General features: G+C 38.3%; 3 protein-coding genes across 3 annotated transcripts in view; 2 read left to right on the top strand and 1 right to left on the bottom strand.

The window, feature by feature from the left end:
* Nucleotides 1–2,921: 2,921 nt before the first annotated feature.
* Nucleotides 2,922–8,943, top strand: LOC105233714 (E3 ubiquitin-protein ligase sina). The gene has a single exon (XM_049459511.1). The coding sequence runs from the start codon at nucleotides 3,751–3,753 to the stop codon at nucleotides 4,654–4,656; it is 906 nt and encodes a 301-aa protein (XP_049315468.1). The 5' UTR covers nucleotides 2,922–3,750; the 3' UTR covers nucleotides 4,657–8,943.
* A 2,260-nt stretch (nucleotides 8,944–11,203) lies between these two features.
* Nucleotides 11,204–18,693, bottom strand: LOC105233715 (uncharacterized). Its single transcript, XM_049457847.1, has 6 exons — nucleotides 18,473–18,693; nucleotides 18,225–18,410; nucleotides 17,777–18,123; nucleotides 11,926–12,052; nucleotides 11,657–11,842; nucleotides 11,204–11,561 (listed from the first exon to the last, which is right to left on the bottom strand). Exons 1-6 carry the CDS (start codon nucleotides 18,556–18,558, stop codon nucleotides 11,207–11,209), a joined length of 1,287 nt encoding a protein of 428 aa, XP_049313804.1. The 5' UTR covers nucleotides 18,559–18,693; the 3' UTR covers nucleotides 11,204–11,206.
* Nucleotides 18,694–23,188: 4,495 nt separating this feature from the next.
* LOC105233722 (four and a half LIM domains protein 2) overlaps nucleotides 23,189–24,075 on the top strand; it is a 248,612-nt gene continuing 247,725 nt past the window's right edge. Inside the window, exon 1 of the mRNA XM_049459497.1 lies at nucleotides 23,189–23,542. The gene's annotated coding sequence lies outside the window, so the exon portion shown is untranslated. The remainder of the gene's footprint in view (nucleotides 23,543–24,075) is intronic.

Below are 24,075 nucleotides of genomic sequence, written 5' to 3' on the forward strand. Positions count from 1 at the left end.
GAAATAAATGCATATATGTACAGATTTCAATATCTCTTAAATAGTATTCAACTTTCTTGCTTCCATATTTGTCAATCCAAGCATCTTATATGAGAGCAGTCGAAAGTGAGAAAGTCGAATATTTGTGTTATCACTAGTTTATACCGGATATAGCAACAAATAAATAATTCTAATCGATGCAATAATTAACATTCCAGATAATACAATTAACATGCCAATTAACAAACCAGATAATATATATGTATGTATGTACATACTTGTATGTATATTTAATACGGAACTATAATCAAATTGTTAATATTAAACAGTAAATAATTAGGAAAAGCATCAAAAATAGTATATTAAAATTTTATACAAGGGCTAGAATACAATGCAGTCGGATTTCAATAACCAGAACGTTCTAACTTTATCTGAAAAATTGCTTCTCGAGAGTGTTTTGCGTTTATAACATATTTCAACTTTTTTTGAAAATTTTGGCGTGGTCCCATCTCCTATTAGAAGACCATTTTATGCTAAATCAAACAAAATTGCTCAGGACATATCTTCTTAGCACATCTTCTGACAGTGTGAAAATGAGTGAAATCGGATTATCACCCTCACCAAGTAACGGTTATGCTGGTAATAATAAATAAGATACTGTAAGCAATAAATAAATTCGACATTAAATTGGCGAAATAGAGCTAAAACCACGCGCTCATCCCATAAAAGATAATTTTCATTCCCTATAATTCTTTCTTCTTCTTCTTGATTGGCGTAGACGCCGCGTACGCGGTTATAAGCGAATTTATAACAGCGCGCCTGTCGTTCTTCTTTTTCTCTGCTTGGCGCAAATTGGAGATTCCAAACGAAGCCAGGTCCTTCTCAACCTGGTCTTTCCAACTGAATAGAGTTCTTCCTCTTCCTCTGCTTCGCCCGGCGGCTTCGAAAACTTACAGAGCTGGAGTGTTTTAGTCCATACGGACGATGTGTCCTCTTATGATTCTTTACAGTATATAAATGAAACACCAATGCATATATCGAGATCTCAAGTCTGAAAATTGTCAAAATCTCATCATAATTGTTCAAACAACTAAACCGTAGATATGGACCTAGCGCATTGACTGGCTTATTTACCCAAATTATCGGTCGAAATGTGTATATTATTGAAAATCAGAGATAATCTTTTTTCCTGATAACACACAAGGGTCCGTGTGTCAATAATGAATAAATCCGGGCCAATACTACCCCTAGCTCCCATGTATCCAATATAAGGATTTAAAATTTCCGGCAGTTTTTATACCGTATTTATCGGTAAATTTTTACGATATCTTGCAAAATTAAGGGGTCAGTAGGGTAATCTTAAAAAATTTTTTTGCATTTTCTGTTCCCTTATACCCTTACAATTAATGTGGAAACCCACTGGAAGGTCTCGAAAAAGGTCCAAAAATAATAATACCGCTCGAAGTTCGGAGCGCTCGGAGTGCACAACTCAAACATAAAACGCGTTTTTCTCAAAACATACTTTTTTAAACTTTCGGACATGATTTCGGTCGAACTACTCAACCGATTTGCTTAATTTGGTTTTAAATGTCATGATTAAATTAAATGTTTTTTCATAATTCTAGTAGGGACGATAACCACTCACATACTTTTTAAGAATAAATCCTGTTTCTGTGTTTCAGATGATCCAAACATGAGAAATCGTGTCCGCCAGTGAAAAAGCGCATCTCATTCACCCAGGAATTTCTCCGGCAGATGTCATCAAAAAATTCCGAAAAAATTTGTTTATACACTCCTTGATATACCTCATGTGAAAAACGTTCTATTGTAGAAAAAAATTCTATTAAAAAAAACGTCAAAAAAACAGGCCAGATTACCCTACTGATCCCTTAAGTGAACGTATAATAGTAGACATGTACCTTATGCATAATATTGGCTAACGGATTATACCAACTAGCATATACTATATACATATGTAATGGTATAAAATAAGCATAAAATAATAAGCCGATCAGACTTCGGATGCAACAAACTTCAGACATGCACTTACCGCCATTCACCTTCACCACCCTCTCAGTGAATGGCGTCCTTGGAGTCAAATCACCACCCATTGCAGACGAAGAGCAGAAGTTGCCGCGAGAATCGAGAGTGACCCTTGGTTAAACTCCTACTTATCAGCTAACCCTATAAATCAGACATCCTCTCCTTATGGCCCGACCCCGTCTAATCAGCTCTTATGGCCGCGGCTACGTGCCACACAGCACCTGTAAGAACCGAATTATTGCGAGAAAAGCTGAGAGATTCGATTATTTCAAGAAATTGTGGCATTGAATGGCCTCCAAGAAATCATTGGTCTTTAGCAATAAATCAGACTCTCTTCAAACTTTAGTCAATATTGAAAGTGATATTCATGACATACAAGTATGACTTGATTTAGTGGAAAAAATACTCGAAAATTGGGTTCATCGAATGCGGTTCTACTAAAGAAGTTGTGGGTTGAATGATGTTATATTCAGCACTTAATTGTATCGATTATACATACTTCACATTAAATAAAAATCATTTAAATTTCCATAATGACTAGTGTGTTTTATGGGAAAAGAAATCATACCACTTTTATTGTATAATAAGCAGAATTTATGTCGCTTATGTATGTCGTTCAGTGCGTTTGTTATCTTAAAATATTGCCTGGAAATGAGTTCCCGAATATACTTGAGTAATACCACAAATGAACTCAGACAGTCTAGACCTTCTACTCAAATACAATTCGGTTACACCCGAACTTAGCCTTTCCTTACATGTTTTTTTTTTATTAAGTTATTCGACTAATGGTTGTTTGAAGACTCGCAGAGAACTAAAAACTTGAAACATATACAAGTTAACAATTGTTATATTTTCCATATTTACTCGAGATATTTTTGCTATAATAAAATATATATTTTAAGGGACTAATAAAGACTATTTTTTATTTTTAAATGCAGCTCAACAACACAGCCGCAACAACCGTAGATATTAGAGACTTGTCAAGGAAATAGTAGTAGCGTTTACAATAACAACACTCTGGAATACTTTTACGTGAGCACAGCCAGTGAACTGCCAAACGCAACGTTTACATGTTTTTTACGTAACACACGTCAATTTGATTGTAACAATAATAACAGATATCTTAACGATCCGTATGACTCACAGAACCTGAACAACTGCAGCAATAGTGACGATTCCTTTATCTACATCAACAATCAGAGTCCACATCAATACCTTAACAATCACCTGCGCTACTTGCAACAACAGCAGCAGCTACTACATATTCAGCAACAACAACTGCTAATAGAACAACAGTACCTCAGTCAACTTCATAATATACATCATCATCATCATCAACGCCAACGTTACGATTACTATAATCAGCGTTCTCGGCTCTCATTGCCAGTGTTGCCACGCGTCCACCTGCAACTGCAGCAACAACAACAGCAACAGCTAGTACGACCTGTGCAACCTGTACAGCATACAACACTAACGCTGTTACCGTCTCAGCAGCAGCACCAACAGCCTTTGACGGCATCATCATCATCAACAGCAGCGGTGCACAACGAAGAGGAGAGCGCCGTCGCTGTCGCTGTCGCCAACGTCGTCGCTCCCACTCCCGCGTCCACATCCGTACCGGTAACTGCCTCCTCTGTCGCCGTCATCGCCGCCTCTGGTGCGTCCTGTACACAGCCGCAGCCGCTACCGCAGCCGCAGCAACCATTCACCCTGTTACAACACACACAAATGTCCAATAAGCTAAATCCGAAACGCCGCGAAGGACCGATCACTACCGGTACCAGCACAACATCGGCCGGCAATACATCCTCAGCCGCAAATACATCCTCCTCATCTAGCTCATCATTGTCGTCCGCCGGAGGCGGTGATGGTGGTATGTCTGCCGATCTAACTTCATTGTTTGAGTGTCCGGTGTGCTTCGATTATGTCTTGCCACCGATATTGCAATGTTCTAGTGGGCATCTGGTATGCGTATCGTGCCGCTCGAAACTCACCTGCTGCCCAACATGTCGCGGACCATTGGCCAATATACGCAATTTGGCAATGGAGAAAGTCGCCTCAAATGTGAAATTCCCGTGCAAACACTCGGGTTATGGTTGTACAGCTTCGCTGGTTTACACAGAAAAAACCGAACACGAAGAGACATGCGAATGTCGACCATACCTGTGTCCATGCCCGGGTGCATCGTGTAAGTGGCAAGGCCCATTAGATTTGGTCATGCAACATTTAATGATGTCACACAAAAGCATTACTACGCTACAGGGCGAGGACATTGTCTTTCTCGCCACTGACATCAACCTGCCCGGCGCTGTCGATTGGGTTATGATGCAGTCTTGCTTCGGCCATCACTTTATGTTGGTGCTTGAAAAGCAAGAGAAATATGATGGACACCAGCAATTCTTCGCAATTGTGCAGTTGATCGGCTCGCGGAAAGAAGCCGAGAATTTCGTCTATCGTTTAGAGTTAAATGGCAACCGTCGACGTCTCACTTGGGAGGCTATGCCGCGGTCCATACATGAAGGTGTTGCATCTGCTATACACAACTCCGATTGTCTGGTATTTGACACATCGATTGCGCAACTGTTTGCGGACAACGGAAATCTCGGCATTAATGTTACCATTTCGATTGTCTAAAATGAAGCAACAACAACAAACACATACACAAAAAAGAGAGAGAAGACAAGGACAGGGAATATTTGTAGAAGATAAGAAATAGTAGAAGGGGGGTGGGAGTGACTTGGATTTTTTCAATTGTGAGGGAGTGCAAAACCCGATAACAAGCTTCAGCAAAATGGGACAAAAATATAAAAATTGGCGCACACTGTTACATATATGTATAAAGTGGGTTCAAGCATGTATCCAAATAACCTAGAAATAACAAAAAATAAATGCGAAAGACAGAAATTGGATTTTTTGTTTTTTACCAAAAAATGTATATATTACAAGCTAGGCCGGCAGCGTGGAAAACTTGAAATAAAAATAAACACATTTTTACATTTTAAATGAAAGCCCCCAAATAATTTCTAATAAATGACCATTGCACGGTTTGTCCTTATTTACTGTTCGTAGATCGCTGGTACGTTGGAATCGCGAAAGTCAAAAATTTCACCTAATAATAAATTGCACATTGTGTACATACATACATACCTATGTATATAAAATAGATTTGGTTTACTGGCAACCCTTATTTTTTTTTTTTTTTAAAGCGTTTGTCCCGTTCCATTTTGCGTTGCTTGCCGTTTATTGCAGAAACCGTTTTCAAAACGATTTCATAAAGTCAAGGCTTCATTTGTTTCCTATTTTTATGTTATTCTTCTAAATCTATAAATATATATAATGTAATGTAATATCAGAAGAAAAACACTTTGGTTTAATTTATTATAATACGACACAAAACTGCTCCATCTTTTCATGGCCAAACGAATAAAACGCAAGGTACAAACATGCACTCAGAATTATTGCCAATATATGTACATACGTACATACATATGTATGTGTACCCGAAAATACTACTGTGAGCAAAAAATAGTAAGACTTTTTTTTCACATTCGTAAAAATATTTTTTTTCTAGGTTGGCATGACTGTTGGTGACATCTGTGCCAAAATTCACATCAAAATTTAATATCATTAGTGATTCATCATTGTTGTTTTTCTGAAGTCCATAAAGTGCATTCGTCAATTTTTACATCGAGTGAAATTATTCAACAAAGAAGTTCCACTAAATTTTGTATACGGAATCAAATCTCTGGTGCCGAAACGTGCAGAATGTTAGAAAAGGACTTCGGTGATAATTGTTTGTCGCGGGAAAGTATTTTTGATTTGTATAAATTATTCAAAGGGGGTCGAGAATGCGTTGAAGACGAACCACGTTCAGGATGGCCATCAACATTAACTGATGATCAACACGTCAATAAAATAAAGGAATTGGTGCTTGAGAATCGACGATTAACAAAGATCAGAGATCTTACTGGCATCGATGGAATATTTGAAGGGTCAGTGAAAACCATTTTGAAAGATCATTTGGGCCTATGAAAGCACTATTGGTTCCAAAATCACCACACAAATGATTAATTGGACCAAAATTGCAGCAAAGGTACGCCAAAGCTGAAAAAAGCACGTCAGAGCAGGTCAAAAATCAAGGTTATATTGACAGTTTTCTTCGATTATCGTGATTTGGTGCACTCCAAATTTCTTCCGACCGTCCAACAGTCAACAAGGTATACGATAATCAACACCACGATAATGCAGCGTCGCATACTGCATTGATTTTTCGTCAAATTCTCAACCAATATCGTGCCGCAACCACAGTATTCGCCTGATTTAGCTCCGTGTGAGTTTTGGCTATTCGACAAACTCAAATGACCGCGCGGGGGAAACCGTTTTGAGTCAATTGAAGTTATTAAACGTGAATTGCAACGCACTTTGAAGCCTATTCCGGAAATTGGTTTTAACAACTGTTTCGAGTATTGGAAAAAATGTTGGCACAAGTATATTGAGGCCAAGGGGATTACTATGAGAGGCATGACATAGATTTTGAAAAATGAATTAAGAACTATGAACAAAATCTTACTATTTTTTGCCCATAGTAGTATTTACTTTATCCGTTCGGAAACTAGATTCATAATTTTGCTTGCTCTAAAGCATTTTACTCTTCTTGCTCCTTCGGGGAAACATGCAAACAGGTTAATAAAAATGCATGTGTATGATTATACGCATATTATGTAATTAAAAAAACTCGTAGATTGATCTGATCGGGGTTTACTTAAAATATTTCTATAAATTTTAGTACACAAATGCTGATATTGGTGGACATAGATCTTTATACCCTTGACTACACTTTGACTACTTTCTACAATAAATGCCCAGTGATATTATAATTTAAAATAAAGCAGTAAAAACATTAACTTCGTTTGCATCGAAGCTATAAAACCCTTCTCAAATACAAAAAAATGTATGAAATTTTTTTTTAACTTGAATTTGATTTTGTTCGTTCAGTTTGTACTTGTATGTATATCTGTTACATGCTATACTGAACCGATCTGAAAAATTTCTTTGGATATTGCATCACTGCACACTTAATACCGATCTTTCAATTTCATTGGCAGCTATATTGACCCAATAACGGTAGTTCCGATAAGTGAGCAGCTCCTTGGGGAGAGGACATGTGCAAAATTTTAGATCAATATCGCAAAAACTGATTGACTAGCCCGCGTATTTGTATACAGTGAGGCGGATGGGCAGACAGACAGGTTAAATCGACTCGGTACGTTATGTTGATCATATATTTATGGACATATATGTATTTTAATAGGGTTTCAGACGTCTACTGCGGGTTACAAACTTCATAGCAAACTCAATATACCCTTTTCAGCGTATAAATATTTATTTAGCCACAACATTTAGTAAAATAATAGTTTCTCGAAACATTTTTGTAGTCTTAAATAGTACTAATTCTAACTAACTCTTAACTTTAATGTTTCTCCACATTATGGAAATTGTTAAGCTTGTATGAAATTACTGGCGCTTATGTAAAAATTGAATACAAATGTAAATTAATTTTTATAACTTTGCTGTACTAAATTACATAATTTTTAATGCATTTGAGCCTGTTTGCACTAATGATCGATCAAAAAAATTGAAATGAAACCAAAAAGGAACCAGAACGTAAAGCGAAATGTGGTGAAAAACCTACAATGCCGAATGTGTTAATAGTTTATAAAAAAAATAATGGACACCAACTTTGCAACTGAGGCAAAAATTTAAGAACAAATGCGATAATAGTAGACAAACATAAATATATAGTTAAGAATATGCCAATTGGTATATAGTAAAACTCAATTTGGAATCTACGCATAAACAATGCGCATACATGCATACGTATGTACATATATGTTTAACACATGTGAATGTGTATGTATGTACATATTTACTTTACTCTACGCTGACACCTAAGAAGTAATGTATCATACCATTATTTTTACCATAAGTCCATGGAGCATTTGCCACAAACAAATGGACGTATTTAACTGTATGTAACTGTTTTCCTACTTGATTTCTTAATTTTTCCCCCAACTGGGTTGCTTTCACCGTAAACACTTACATACGTTTTTTCCCCCCAAATGCATAACGTCTATGTATGTTTGTATGTATGTGTTGTACTTTAGCGCTCTGTACAGCAACTGCACGAGCGTATTTATATGAAGATATTTTAACTTAAAATATACATAACTTAAGCTAAACTTATGTATACTGAAAGATGTAGTTATTCTGTAATAGGTTAGTCGATCTCTAAATTATGATTGATGAGAAATACTGAAGACACTAAAAAATAACAGTAATAAAAAATAAAAATAAAAAAATTGAAAAGCGTAAAAAACATAGAAATGTGAAAAATCAACACTAGTTTAATTTGATTTAATTTTTAGTGCTCCTATGTGACTTGTAAATTATCATTATCTAATATCTCATTAAATATACGCATGAACATTTGTAACTGAACACTGTTTTCTTTCCAATTATCATCCTACAATATGTATGTTTGTCTTTGCTTGTATTTAAAAACATTTTTAAATAAATTTTATGCCACACTTTATGTTCATATCTCAAAGCAACAACTGAAATCGTTTAGTAGACTTTTTTTTAAGTTTTCCACTGTTTAGTTATGCTCCGACTTTTTAATTTGTTAATTTTTATTTAATATCTATTAGTGAAACGAAATAATGTAAAACACGCGTTGAAAATAACTTAAAGTGCATAAGTTTAAGGATACATACTTGTAAGACAACCATAAGACGGACGTTCAAAACACGGCGGTACGAATCGAAATTCTTGCAAGTCAAAGGACTACAGTGAATGTGAACATACAACAACATGTGTTTAAAACATAAAAGTGATTAGAGAAAATAAATATTTAAAAATGAATTTAAAAAGGTTTTTTTTTATTCTTATAGAGGGTGATCCATTTCGAGGTTCTCTACTTAAAAAAAAAAATAACAGAAACTTCAAATTTAATGGGGATAGTCGGCATAAACTTTAGACTTTACATAACCCCACAGGAAATAGTCCAACGGAATTTGGTAATAAAGTTGAACGATTTGAAAACATTCTTCAGGCGTATGTAAGTCTTTCCATGATTCTAAGTCTTTTCCATGACAGCTTGACACGACTCAGGCGTGATCTGTAAAAAAATGCTATTGAGAAAGGTATCTCTGCTTCGATCACCCGTTATATAGAGATGAGACCCATTTTTGGGCGTCGTATTGCTATTGGGGTGAGCCAAGTCGTCATGTGGTTCAGGAAACGCAAAAGTTGACCCTTTGGTGCTGGTTGTGATTGGCGTCAGCATCGGGCCTTATTCCCTTCGAAATCAGCCAGGAAATATCGTTACCATAACGAGCGTTATAACACCACCGACTTTTGATGAAATTGACGCGAACGATCACTATTTTCAAAAAGACGCTGCACCACCTCATGTTCCAAGTCTATACATGGACACGTTGCTTGGCGACTTGTTAATTTAGAGAAAAAGCTCAGTGGAATGGCTTCTAGCCAACATTCAAACGAAATGCTGCACCGGGTCATCGAATATTGGCAATATATGCAAATCATAAATGGCCTAAAATTATCTGCTATAAAAAACACCCAATTTGACCAAATTTGAGTGTTTTATTTCATGCTAACATCACAGCATGCAGACATGTCAGATTTAGGAGAAGTCACCGGAGAAGAGGCTAGGAGAGGATTGAGCTAACAAGAGGGGCACCTTTGCCCGCTCACATTGGAATGGGAAGGAGTTGGATCTTCATTTTCAGCTTGCGTTTTAGCACTGGACCAATGGACATAGCGTGCGCTTAGCAGGCGTTCATGATGCCACAATCGTAGAGGTCTTACTGGACATTGTCCCATAGGCATTCATGCGGTAAAAGTCTTGTTGGATACTAGTTGTTAAAGTCATATAGGGAATATAGAGGTGGTACAATCCAGGCTCCCCCATTGCCCATTGAAACATTTCGGCAGTTTTACCTTCGGCGAACCAGTCGACATAGCCAAAACTGACAACAGCAGTTTAAACAGGAGTTTATTCACTTTCATTCCTTTATTACAAAATACAGGTTGTGCAAGAACTGAGGTTCTCGACCTTCCCAAACGACACCGCTTCGCTCTATGGGCTCTTACAAAGTACTGAGAAGATCCGCCGTTTTCGAGCCAAATTTTGTTGAGCGATAAGCCCCATTTCTGTCTCAGTGGGTATGTAAATAACGGAAATTGCCACATTTGGGGCAAAGAGCAACCTGAAGAGATTCAAGAGCTGCCATTTCATTCCGAAAAAGCAACGGTTTGGTGTGGTTTGTCGTCCGGTGGAATCAACGATCCATATATCTTCAAAGATGATGTCGGTGAGAACGTGATAACCGACTATTGGATACCTGAAATTGAAGCTCGTGATGTCAGCGACACGTCAACAAGACGGCGCCACTTCTCACACATGGCATCAATCAATGGATTTATTTAGAGAACCCTTCTATGAGTAGATAATTTCAGGGTTTGGGCCGGTCGATTGGCCACCAAGATCGTGTTATATTTCACTGTTAGACTTTTTCCTGCAGGGATATGTATGCGAACATCGATTCAGGCCTTGAAGCAAAATATCACCCGTGCCGTTCGCCAGTTACCAGTCGAAATGCTTGAACGAGCCATCAAAAATTGATCTCAACGGACAGACCATCTGAAACATAGCTGTGGCCGACTTTTGAAAGAGATATTCACCGGGATATTCTTTAAAAAATTAATGCCAAAGAATGTTCTTTCGAATGATGATAAACATTCCACATTAAATTTGAAGTTTCTGAGTTTTTCTTTAAAAAGTAGGGAACCTCGAAATGGATCACTGTTTATTTACCAGGGGTTTCGAATAAAACAATTTAACTTCCCAAAATCCAAATACACGAACACTTAAAAAATTTTTTGAAAAGCTCTCTTACACTGTCACACTGTATGTATATTTTTTCTAATATTAGTTATTTCAAATCAGTTAAATATATCGGCAATTTACCACAGGCACTATCAGAGGTAATTTCTTTGTACACCTGTAATGTATTTCCTGCAGCGTTGTGAATAATTTATTATTCTTACCATTACTGGACATTGTAAAGCAATCAGTCGTTTAGCACATATTTCAACTCATTCACATACCTGGCACAAAACGATCCCAAAAGCCAGTCAGTGGCATAATAACCCACGGAGTACAGTACACCCATATCAGGAGATTCATTATGATAGCTTTGGTCATGGTCATTGAACGGTTCATTGGCTTCGTAATGACGTTGTAACGGTCGTAGCCGATAGCCGCATTCAACATACCCGCACCAATGCCAGAATATGAGCCGATGGCGGCAAAAATTTGACACCATGTATTGCCGAGCGCGAAACCACGATGGAAACTATTGTAGATGAATATCGGCGCTTTGGCGCACATAATGAAATCTAGGAAAGCCAAATTCAAAACGAATATATTGGATGGCGTGCGTAGGGACTTTGCGCTGTGGAATGCAAAGATCAAGAAAAAATGATTAAGAGCATTTACCAAAACGCTTTTATGTGCGACAATTGACAAGAGCTCGTTGGCGATGCATACCTCATGAAAACCCACAGCACTAGTCCATTACCGATGGTCGAGGCAAAGAAGAGGAATGTGTAGAGTATAGCGAGCATGTAGTGCATGGATGCTGGCGGTTCTAACTGGGTGAGCCAATGCTCGGGTATATATTGTATCTGATCGGGCGGCACATTCCAGCCCAGAAACTGTAGCTCATTCGAGACACTGGAAATTAAAAATTGAAGAATAGTACGACCATTGCATTATCAATTGACGCAATTCATATTCCAACTGGTGATATATTTTACCGCGCTTGTGGTCGCAGTACAGGCTCCAGGCTGGCATTGCAGCGAGGCAGCATGTTTCTCTCGTTGTAATTCTCTTGACGACGACGGACTGGATGCAGCGAATGAGTATGACGTAAGTCCACAGTTCATACGTTCACTCACTAAATGTGGTACAGGAAATTAAAAGAAATATCTACGAAAAACGGCACTTATGCGAACCAAGAAACGATTTACTAATTTAGCCGTTTAAAAAACTCTTGAAAATGCACCGCGCGCCACATAGCCACTGCAACTGAAATTCTCGACGCTGAGTAACGCTTAGGAATGTGGTGGGCTTTTATAGTTTCATAGGCATCGTGTGATTGCGGTTGGCTTAAAATGATTCTAATTAAATTTGCTATTGCATTTTGTGTAGCACTTTGCTTGCGTGCTGCTTAATCGGCGTTGTGGCAGAGAAAATGTTGCAAGTTGACAAATTCCGAATTCCATAGGGCCAAAGAGCAGTCAATGCCAAGAGTGTGACTTAAATCTATTCTAAGCGGCGAAAGTGAGATGGACAGCTGTTGATTGAATCCCACACACTAAATAATTATTCAATCCTAATTATGGTAAGTAAAGGTATAGATGAATTCTCTACCTCTCAAGTATTTCTAAACCTTTATCATAATGTGTAGATTTCTTTTATTATACTCGTACATTATTGTTTGTTTTTAGAAAAACTGACCTTGACCCCTTATAACACCATTCAGTTAAGCCTGACCGAAAAAAATGGTATGCTCCATTGTAATATGTGAAAGGAAAAACATTGAAAATAAATATTTTAATGGGGATTAGGGGGTGTAATAGAGTACAGTAATGCTTCTGGGTAAGCAATTACAGTCGTTGGACTATATCCAATTCCTATTCTTGCGTCCTTGCCGCGTAGCCTGAAACGTGAGTAACTTTTGTGTAACATGCGGTAGCCACGGTTATGGTTAAAAGAGAGGAAGCTTCAGCGCTGGCACTCCGATAAATTCAGTTTAAGGGTTCGCTAGGAATCGAGTCCTGACATTCACTCCGATGGATGGGGGTCTAGCCACAATCCGCATCAGTGCACCCCGACGGAAGAGAAGGACGATATGATCAAAGATGTCTTTTATGAGTGGCTGGAGCTCGCTTATGACGACAGCCCCCACCGCGATGTAAAAATTGTTCTTGGCGATGTTAGGGTGGGCAAAAAAGGCATATTTTATAAAACGGTCAGAAAATACAGCCGACTGGGGGAAACCACTCCAAAAGAGTTGAAGCCTGATCTTGTGGGACGGTATTTCAAGCCCCTCACGTACAGCTGCAAGCAAAAATCATTGGTTTTCGTAAGGTAGAAAGAAAAGCTGGTATGATTAGGGGACTGTCGTGTCGCAATGTAAAGGGACAGTCCCTATCTCGCAATGATGCAACCGACTACAACCCGAATGGGTTGGATAGATACCGAGAGTTGAAGAGGGAAGCGAGACTCTTATGCAGACAATAAATAAATAGGCCAAAATACGTGAGTACGAAGATCTTGACAAGCTGGCCGACAGGGGTAATGCTCAGAAATTCTACGAAAAGATGCTGCGATTAACAGACATTTTTCAAGACCAGAGCATACTCTTGTAGAACCCCAAGATGATCTAGAATTATGGAAAACTTTTCCAGCCTTCTGAATGGCAGTGAGGCATAACATCAGGAGATGGCGAACCCGATTCTGGAATCGTTGACGAAGGAGCAGAGGTTCCATTGCCCGACCATAAAGAAGTTCGAATAGCAATTACCCGTCTGAAGAACAACAAAGTGGCGGCGAAGAACTGATAAGGGTCATGCATCAGCTTCTTTGTAGAATATGGTTGGACGAAAGCATTCCCGACGATTAGAATTTAAGTGCCCAATCTACAAAAAGGACACCCCACAATCCGCGCCAACTACCCTGGGATAAGCCTCCTCAACATCGCATATAAGGTTCTATCGAGCGTATGTGTTGAAAGATTAAAACCCACCGTCACAACCTGATCAGATATTCACCATGCGCCAAATCTTGGAAAAGACCAGTGAAAAGAGAAGCGACACTCTCCACCTCTTCGTTGGTTTCAAGCTGATTTTGACAGCACGAAAAGGAGCGCCTTTATGCCGCGATGTCTGAATTTGGTATTACCGCAAAACTTATACGGCTTTGTAAGCTGCCGTTGAGCAACAGCAAAAGCACCATCAGATTGGGAAGGACCTTTCGAGCCGTTCGATGCCAAGCGACGCTTCAGGACAAGGAGACTTCCTATCGTTGTGACTTTTTCTATCTATTACTGGATATAGTACGATTTGCAGAGCTAAATAGACAAGGTAAAATCTTTCTACAAGAGTGTACAACTGCTGGCGTACGTCGATGATACTCGTATCGATATCAGTAGTCATTGTATGGGGACAGTGACTAGTTAGCAGTTCTACTAGAGTTGTTATGTCATTCCTTTTGAATTTAAAGTCGACATGTGTGGTTCATTACATTCAAAAATGTTTGTAAGTAAATTGATAATTATTCGACGAAACAATAATGGATTAAAATTCTATTAGGTATCTTATAAAGTTGTATTATAGGCCATAAGTAAAATTATCACATATGTATAGGGACCGATATATACATACATTAAAACGTCAACAGGCAAGTTCGAGAATCCTTATTAAGGATATATGTGGGTTCGGGAGAGTTTTGACCCGTTTTTAATTCATTTTGTTTTCAAAAGAACAAATTATTTTAAAAAGTGGACGCTGTCTGAAATTTATGAAGTTAGCTATCATAATATCGGTGTAAAGCCATCCGGCAGTTTTGAAAAGCCTTATATAAGTTATATGGGAGCTGGAGTAAGTATTGGCCCGCCTTTGGCCCAGGCGATTGGACAAAAAGAAACATTTTTGACGGACAAGTATGTCCTCTTTATTTCATTAAGATATTACACATATTGACTGATCTTTTCAGTTTAAGCCCAGTCATATTCTTTAGCTGGGGATATGAAAAGTTATATTTATTTTAGTTTTAAAGTTTTTATTCAATTGAAATAGCAAATGATATGAATCATGCACATTTTTACACCCTGAAGAAGGTATTTTGAGCTTGCCATGAATATTGTAATATCCAGAAGGAAATATTTGAAACCTTATAAAAGACGAAAGAGAGATTGTTGCAGACATGCCTCGTTTCTGGACGACCTTCGTCTATTCAACTGATGAAAATATTAAAAAGTGCAGAATATGGTGGTTGAAAATCGTTAAGCAAGTGTTAGAGAGATGGCACAGAGAGCTAGGCATCTCATGTAAGTCCGTTCGAATGATTTTGGTGGATATTTTTGGGTATGGAACGCGTTCTCACTCGACTAATTTTCGGTTTAAAACCCGTTCTTCCTCGACTAGCTCCGCTACAGCTGCATTTTTTTTCAAAACAAGAAAAAACGTTAACTTCGGCTGCACCGAGGGCTAATATCACCTTCACATTACATTGTTGCCTTAGAAAATAATCTGTACCAAATTTTGTGAAGATATCTTGGCAAATGAAAAAGTTTTCCATACAAGATTCCGATCGTTCAGTTGTATGACAGCTATATATTATAGTGTTCCGATATCGGCTGTTTCGAGAAGTGATCAGCTTCTTGAAGAGAAAGTGACGTTGGCAAAATTTCAAAACGATATCTTTAAACTGAGGGACTAGTTTCGTATATATACAGACAGACGGATATGGCTAAATCGACTCAGCTCAAACATACTGATCATTTAATACATATATACTTTATAAGGTCTCCGACGCTTCCTTCTGGGTGTTACAAACTTCATGACAGGGTATAAAGAGTCCTGTAAACAGGTTTCTTTGGACATGCTTCATCGTGCGAATTTCAATCGCATATTCATGGAGAGAATTATAACTGCCGATGAGATATTGATTAATTAGTTTGAAATGCAAACAACTCAACAATTGTGGAATGAAGAGGAAAAAACGAGCCGAAACCAAAAACACCAAGCCAATGCCGCTCAAAAAAACTTAATGTTTTTCCGATATTCATGGTTTGAGGCAATAAGGAGTTCAATTTGGCTGTATTTAGGCGTTTTAGGGTGAGAACATCCGGCGAAAACGGCCAGATCTGACAAGGCTCGCGATCAGTTTCCTAACAGTTTGGAACTTAGCATCCCAATGATGCTAGGAATATCTTCTATTATCGCTCATGTTTTGACAATCACGATTTGTGTGCGTACATGTCGGTAATCAGATATCAAAGGATTGCTTTAAAAAGTTCGAGAGAGTATAGTCTTATTTAGTTTTTAATACATTGGATTCAGAACAACCTTAAACATATTCGTTAGAGTTTTTGGATCGTCCTTACAGCTGAATTGTAATTTTTTTTTACTTCAAACCTCATCAATTTTACCCCTTCACTGCTTTTCACTTATACATGAAGTTGGTCTGTCACATCTTTCATGGCTGTCATCTTGTCACGGATTATATTGCAGTGGTAAGTAATTTATTATTAAGGAAGGTTCAATTGGCTGTAGTTTTTAAAGATGAACTAACAAATATCTTAATATTTATAGGCTTTGGAAGTAAAGTAATGGTACAAACTACAAAAGTACTTGTGAAATAGGCAATATTGTAAAAAAACCATATTCCACTTTTTAATACATTATTGCTGAACTCCAAAAGATCGCTGAAGTTTGAAGATTTGTTGGTAGTGGAAGGACCAAAATATTGGCACGCCGTAGGCTAAAAGTAAATTGCTCGGAGTATCAAGGAACACCACAAAATATTCAATGCCGCTATCGCCAAGGCCTTCGTGGAAGCTGGCATTGTATAAGTCCATCTCAAACTATTCGGACTTTTTGGCTTCATCTTATTATTGTGCAAACACCACGAAAAAAATCGCACTTATCGAAGAGAAATATTGCGAAGCGTTAACTATATTCCAAAGAGTATATCCAATGGGATAAAGAACTTTGCGATTCTGTAATTTTTACAGAGGAGTCCAACCACGAGGCTGCATTATGGCGTGGAGTGCAATGGAAGTTAATAACGTCGGGGAATTATGAAAGTCCAGCTTGGAAAAATACAGCTTGTGCATGAACTGAAGCTGACAAGTGACTTCGCTTTACTTTATGGGCTCTTGAAAACTTCCAAGAAGATCCGACGTTTTCGAGCCAAATTTTGTTCAGCGATGAGGCCCATTTCTGGCTCAATAGATATGAAAACAAGCAGAATTGCCGCATTTGGGGCGAAGAGCAAACTATAGAGATTCAAGAGCTGTTATTTCATTCAGAAAAATAACGTTTTGGTGTGGTTTGTGGGTCGGTGGAATCATCGGTCCATATTTGTTCAAAACGTAACCGTCAATGGCGATTGTTATCGCGTCATGATAACCAAGTATTTGAAGCCTGAAATTGAAGCTCGTGGTCTCGGCGATATTTCGTTTTAACAAGACGCGGCATGTCCCACACATTGCATTAATCAATGGATTTATTAAGAGAACACTGCGGTGAACAGATAATTTCACGTTTTCGGCCGGTCGATTGGCAACCAAGATCGCATAATATCACACCGTTAGACCCTTTTCTGGGATATGTAAAGTCTAAAGTCTATGCGGAAAATCCCGCTTCGATTCGGCCTTGGAGTTACGAGTCGAGAGATACAACGGTTGGACCATCTGAGACATAGCCGCAGCCAACATTTGAACGAGATAGTCTTCAAAAAATTAATGCCAAAATATTTTCTTTCGAATATAATAAACATTCTCCAATAAATTTAATGTTTCTGGGGCTTTTTTTTTAAGTAGGGAATCTCGAAATGGATCACCCTTTATATTACAAATATTAGCCTTCATTCACCTACCTGGTACAAATTTACCCCAGGTCTCAGTAACACATCCAATCACAAACGGTAGAGCATAGATGTATACAGACAAAACCATCATGACCGCCTTGCCGTGTGTCATTTTGCCCTCCATCGGCTTCGTGATGACGTTGTAGCGATCGTAAGCGATCAACGCATTCGTTGTGGACGCACCGATGCCTGTGAAGGCGCCAAGTATGCCATACACTTGACAACCGAAATTGCCCAACTCGAAACCTCTATGAAAACTATTGTAGATGAACACAGGTGTCTTCATCATCATGAAGAAATCGCATATAGCCAAATTGATAACGAATATGTTGGAAGGTGTACGCAGCGATTTGGCACTGGAAAAAAGTAAAAAAAAATTAATTGTTAAAGAAAGCACTGCGGGGCTTTCCAACATACTTACACGTACTTCATAAATACGACGGTTAATTATACTTACGCAGAGAAAACATAGACGACAACACCATTGCCACACATTGATATAGTTGTGAAAATGATGTACAACGTACCAAGCAAGTAGTGGTAATGCGCTGGCGGTTCCGGGTACTTCAACCAATGATCCGGTATGTGACGAATCTCCTCAGGTGGCACATTCCAACCAATTAGACGTACATCTGACGACAATCTAAGTAATTAATAGCGATATTATATTATCAATTTATCAACCTCGAAAAATGCAATCAGCACCTTGCTTCAGCGCGCAAAGTTGCCGCTGTCGACACATTGCCTAAAATATTTGGTAAGCTATATGAATAATCCACATTCACATCCATATCAACAATTTAGTCCTGGTCAATCACTGCCCAAACCCAAACTATCCACTTTGTATTGATTGAACCGAGGCTCTTGGCTACAATTTCTCTTCAGTTCGTCAATAATCACTTTCACTGGTCGACGTTGACAGAATTGTGCCGACTGCTGTAACGGTTTTTATACTAACAATAGACCAAGAATTGGCAGTGATTTTCACAAACTCAAAAGGGATTAGATTAGCCACTCGGCCGTATTGGATTAGCAGAGATTTTAGTAGGTAAAATCCAAGTTCACCAAAGCTATGCGCTGACAAGGCGATTTCAAATTTCTTTGCTATCGATGAGTTGTTTTGACATTTCACTGGTTAAATCATTTATTACGCGCCGAAACTATGCGATATATTGCATATTCACGTATGTATAAAAAAAACATACCCTGCAGGAACTTAAACTGGTTCATAACTGGTTTTCGTCGAGTTCGCTTTAAAAACTAACCGATGCAATCACTCTTAAAATTGATTTTAATAAATTTCTCAGTTTTTATATATGTAACAGACAACTTTCCTGATTTATAAATTTTGCTTGTGAAAATTAAGAGTAACTTCTATGCGTAACCAAATTTGAACCGGACTGCAAAAAAACAACAAAAACTACATTTCCACATGTTTAATATAAATCTAATTTCCCATACACTTGTTATCAGCCTCGGCTGGGATGGTCCTCTATGCCTTCAGCGTATTTTTGTTTTTTTCGGTTTCAATTCATTTTTGGAGCGCCATTCGCTCCATTGTTGGATAGTGGACAGTCATATTCATTAACTCACGTCTTTTCATCAGTAATGATGTGCTTGATGAATGTGGCTTGTCATTGTTATTGAGGCTCTTAGATATATCTATTATCCTCTACTAGACTTCGTTATTGGAAAATATTCAGGTCTTTTGGAACTAGTCTGACATTGACACCATTCATACCCAAAATATTAATCCATAAAAGATCTTGTGATCGTCTGCTATCTCTCTGATACCAACACGATGATTTTTAAGCATTATTTCCTTAAGTTTTTCGGCTGGATCGTGTCCAGAGTTGGATGGACAACTGGCATGAGCTAATTATCTTCATTGCTGCTTTCCGTTGCTATTGCACATGATCTCGGCTATTCAGCATGTCGTTAAGTCGTTCCTTCTCGATCTGATATCTGATACGTCTATCAGTAATTTCGGAGATTTTCACCATGAGCCAAATTTTTGAAGAGACCCGTGAAAGGAAAGAACACGCACCGCCACTTCGTCGATTTCAAAGCCGCCTTCGAAAAGGAACTGAAGAAATAGCAGCATTTCTGAACTTGGTATCCCCACAAAGCTAATACGGCTGTGTGAGCTGACCATTCGATACCAAGCGAAATTTCAGACATGGGGACTCTCTATCGTGTGACATCTGCAACATGTAGTTGGAGAAAATAATACAAGCTCTGTGCAGCTAAATAGAAGAAGTCCAATCTTCTCTAAGAGCGTAAGAGCTGCTGGCGTACGCCCACGATATTGATATCATTCTCCTTAATAACCACGTCTTAAGATCTGCTTTCTTCAGACTAGATAAGGAAGGTAGTCGCCCTCGCGGCTTGGCTCGCATGGCATTGTTGACAGTCATAACTTTGAGGTCATAGATAATTTCGTCTATCTTGGAACCAACATCAACACCAGCAACAACGTCAGCCTCGAAATCCAACGCAGGATTACTCTTGCCAACAGGTGCTACTTCGGACTGAGTAGACAATTGAGAAGTAAAGTCCTCTCTCACTCATAATTCTCGTCCTGATATATGGTGCAGAGGCTTGGACGATGTCAACAACTGATGGGTTGACGTTGTGAGTTTTCGAGAAAAAGGTTCTGCGGAAAATTTATGGACCTTTTCGCATTGGCAACGGCGTACGAGCTATATGAGATACACCACGACATTGACATAGTTCAGCGAATTAAAAGAATGGACGAAAACACTCCAGCCCTGAAAGTATTCTACGCAGTACCCGCAAGGGGAAGTAGAGGAAGAGGAAGACCTCCACTTCCTTGGAGAGAACAGGCGGAGAAGGCCCTGGCTACACTCGGTATCTCGAATTAACGCCAAAAAGCGAAAAGAAGAAGAAATGACTGGTGCGCTGTTGTTAACACAGATAAAGAAATTACATACATACATATATAATTTAGATATTTTATTAATTTATTAAATAATAATCTTAACCGCACCTTTTAATAAATGCTCTTATCGCTTTACAAAATCTGAATGGTTGACCCTATGCTCCTGTCCATAACTGTAAGTAAGGAAGACCTTATATCGTTTCTGCATATTGAGCTTTCCTATAAAACGGTGCTATAATTTTGTCTTCTCCAAAGCACCGGTAATATGTGAGCTTCTCAAACATCCGCAAATGCACATACATAGATACATACATACATATGTATATGTGTCTCGTCAGTGAGGCAAATAATCAGCTCCACCAACGCTGCGATGCTTAGGTCACTCGCGACCAAACAAATTTACAATATACGTATGCATGAATATATGTGTATACGTATAAATGGGTGAGTGTGCGCACGGCATCCATATGTAGTATGGGTGCGTGTGTGTGCTGACTTGGGGTTGTCAGCTTGCCGGCTTTCGTAATTCCAGCTGTTTTTGTGCTCTGCGTCTGTCTTTTATCATTCGCCACATATTGCTGTTTTCGGTTTTGTTTTGCTTCATTTGTTTATTAAATTGTTGCGTACGCTATGTCGCTTCGTGTCGGCATTTTTATGCCAATTGTGGTTGTGTTGGTGGGTGGCATTGCTTTTGCTGGAATAAGTGCACAAGTGGAAAAATTTGATTTCTGGTAAACAATACTTTGCCAGCGGTTAATCGAGAAAACTTCGGTTGTACCTGCACAAATGCAAATAATTCCGATTGGTCAGTTTGTATGGCAGCTATATGCTATAGTGATTCGATCTCAAAAACTTTTTTGAGTATTGTCTGAGGCAATAATCCCTGCCAATTTTCGTGAAGATATCTTTTCAAAGAAAAATGTTTATAGTTCGCGTATATGCAGACAGGCGAATGGATTGATGGACTTATACAAGTATGTCTAAATCAATTTGTCAGTATATTATCAGTACTCTTAAAAAAAATATGTCTAGAAACTACAATAAGTATTTTTAAAAAGTAATGGAGATTGGTACAGCTCTATTTTATAACCTTTTCCTATACCGGTGTAGCATAGAGTGGTCAAATATTCATAGCTCAGTCGTTTTTTAGCGCCAATTGGAGATTCCGAGGGCAGCCAGGTCCTTCTCCACCTGGTTTTTTCAACGGAGTGGAGGTCCTCCTCTTCCTCTGCTTCCCTCGGCGGGTACTGCATGGAATACTCTCATAATTAATCTCAGAAAAATCTTCCTCAGAACCTTTCTCTCGAAAACTCGTAACGCCGAATCATCAGATGTTGTCATTGTCCATGCCTTTGCCCCATATAGCAGAACGGGAATAATGAGGGACTTATCCAAACCCTATGAGTCGTTGAGACACAATCGCTTCTTATTATTACTATATCAAACTAGTGTTTTTTAATCTTAATTTTTCAATATTTTGTGGTATATATGTTCACTTATTTTTAGGTGGGCTACTCACATAATCTTGAAACATTTCGAGAGTGTTATCTTCGTGGAACCAGAATATGTAGTGGGAACTGACATAAGCAGCCACAACAAATTTGTGAAAGGCTCAAAGCGCTTTGTCGATTTGTAAGGGTCTTATGACGTATTATATATGAGTTCTAGGTACCGCAAGGAACCGGCGTTCTAAGCTGTCCAAATGGGATCCCTCTTAGGATCGACCTCTTAGCCTAACCTAACTAACATAATGTCGGCAATCAACTGCTATTCTCTATAAATGAACGAATTTTATTTACGTCCAAGTAATTTCTCTGCGAATCCAAGGAAATTGCACTTGTTACTATTATGCTTGTAGAAGGAGCTTTCCACGCGCAGCTTTGAGGCGTCAATGAATAGTTGTTGAATGAAAAATCTGCGAAATGCGCCCTTCACTTAAGTGCATTTGAAAATATATTTAATACCAAATTGTAACTAGAAGGATGAGTTTCACTACTGCACATTGTCTCACTGATCTCCTTTTTATAACTAAATTTTTTTGGTATTTTTTTTAAATTTTTCTTTCACCTCTCAGTTGTGAATAATATGCAATTATAGGTTCTAACATTATTTAAGAGTTAACTACTACGTTATGTATAGTATCGCAGGCTTCGTTCTAGCCGGCTCCAAGCTTTTCCAGTGTATTTTTGCATTCTTTCATTTCTCTCTGTCATATCAGCGCCAACACCACTAAACTATTGCATACACACAACTACATACATACATATATATTCTACATACTATGTACATTCATATGTAAAGGCATTGAAACCAAAATTTTGTATAATAAAATAATAACAATAAAAACCAATAAACAAAACACCGGTCGAGCCAGTTGCTGCTTTATGATGATGACTCGATTCGCTCTTTGGAACAGTTCGGCTGGAATCGTTGTTGGTCTGTTGAATGCGGCAATCGCCACGAGCGTCTTGTGTTGGTGCTTACTATACACGCTTTCGTCGAATATTTTTCGTAACTTCAGTCAGTCAGACGGAAGCGACTCAAGCGAACGAACGAATTTTGTACGGGAAATAGTAGTGGAAGCGCGCCCCAACCAAAGTACGCATACGAGTAAACAATACGGTACAATATACTACACGTGCAACAACAATATCGAAAGCGCCATATTCATAAAGCCGGCAAAAGCAAGCAATTGTGAATTAAATAGTGACGCCAACCAACCGACCAAAAAGTGCTTTAGTGTTTTAAACGATTTTATTTTGGTTAATTTTGTGTGTTGTTTTTTTTTGCTTTAACATTTCTTCCGAATTGGTATTGGAAGTGTTTTTATGTGTTTAAGTGATTCGCAGCCGAGACGTTTCATTTGTTTAATGGTTAGTAGTACTGGAGGCAATAATATCTAAATAATATTAGATGTGCGTATGATTATTGGTGCTTTTACGACTGTGCTGTGCAAGTATTTCTATGTGTGGTTATGATGTTTATAATTCTTAAGCATTTTGATTATTTCTTTAACATACATAATTCACGAATGGAACGCGAATGTAAATTTAAACTTAGAACAATTGAAAATATATTTTTTTTTTATTTATCGGGCAAGCGAATATATTGCAAATTCGTTTGTATTTTAATGCTGCGTGTGTGTGTGGCTCAAAATTGACTGCCAGTGTGAGCGATTTGGCAAGTGTGAGACCGCCTGCTGATTTCCAAAAAAAAACACTAGGAGGCCCCCAAAATAAAATATACTACATTTTTTCAACGCTCATGAGCGTTATTTGCCGCGTTTGTGTGTCTGTAATCAATGGAGTAAAACAAGTCGTACATCAAATGCGTTTTCCGTCGAACTTTTCACCGTTTAGTGAAGTGTTGATTTCTAACATAACCTTCCTGCCCGTTGAGTGGCGTA

The sequence above is a fragment of the Bactrocera dorsalis genome, chromosome 5 (genome assembly GCF_023373825.1).
Source record: "Bactrocera dorsalis isolate Fly_Bdor chromosome 5, ASM2337382v1, whole genome shotgun sequence".
NCBI lineage: Eukaryota > Metazoa > Arthropoda > Insecta > Diptera > Tephritidae > Bactrocera > Bactrocera dorsalis.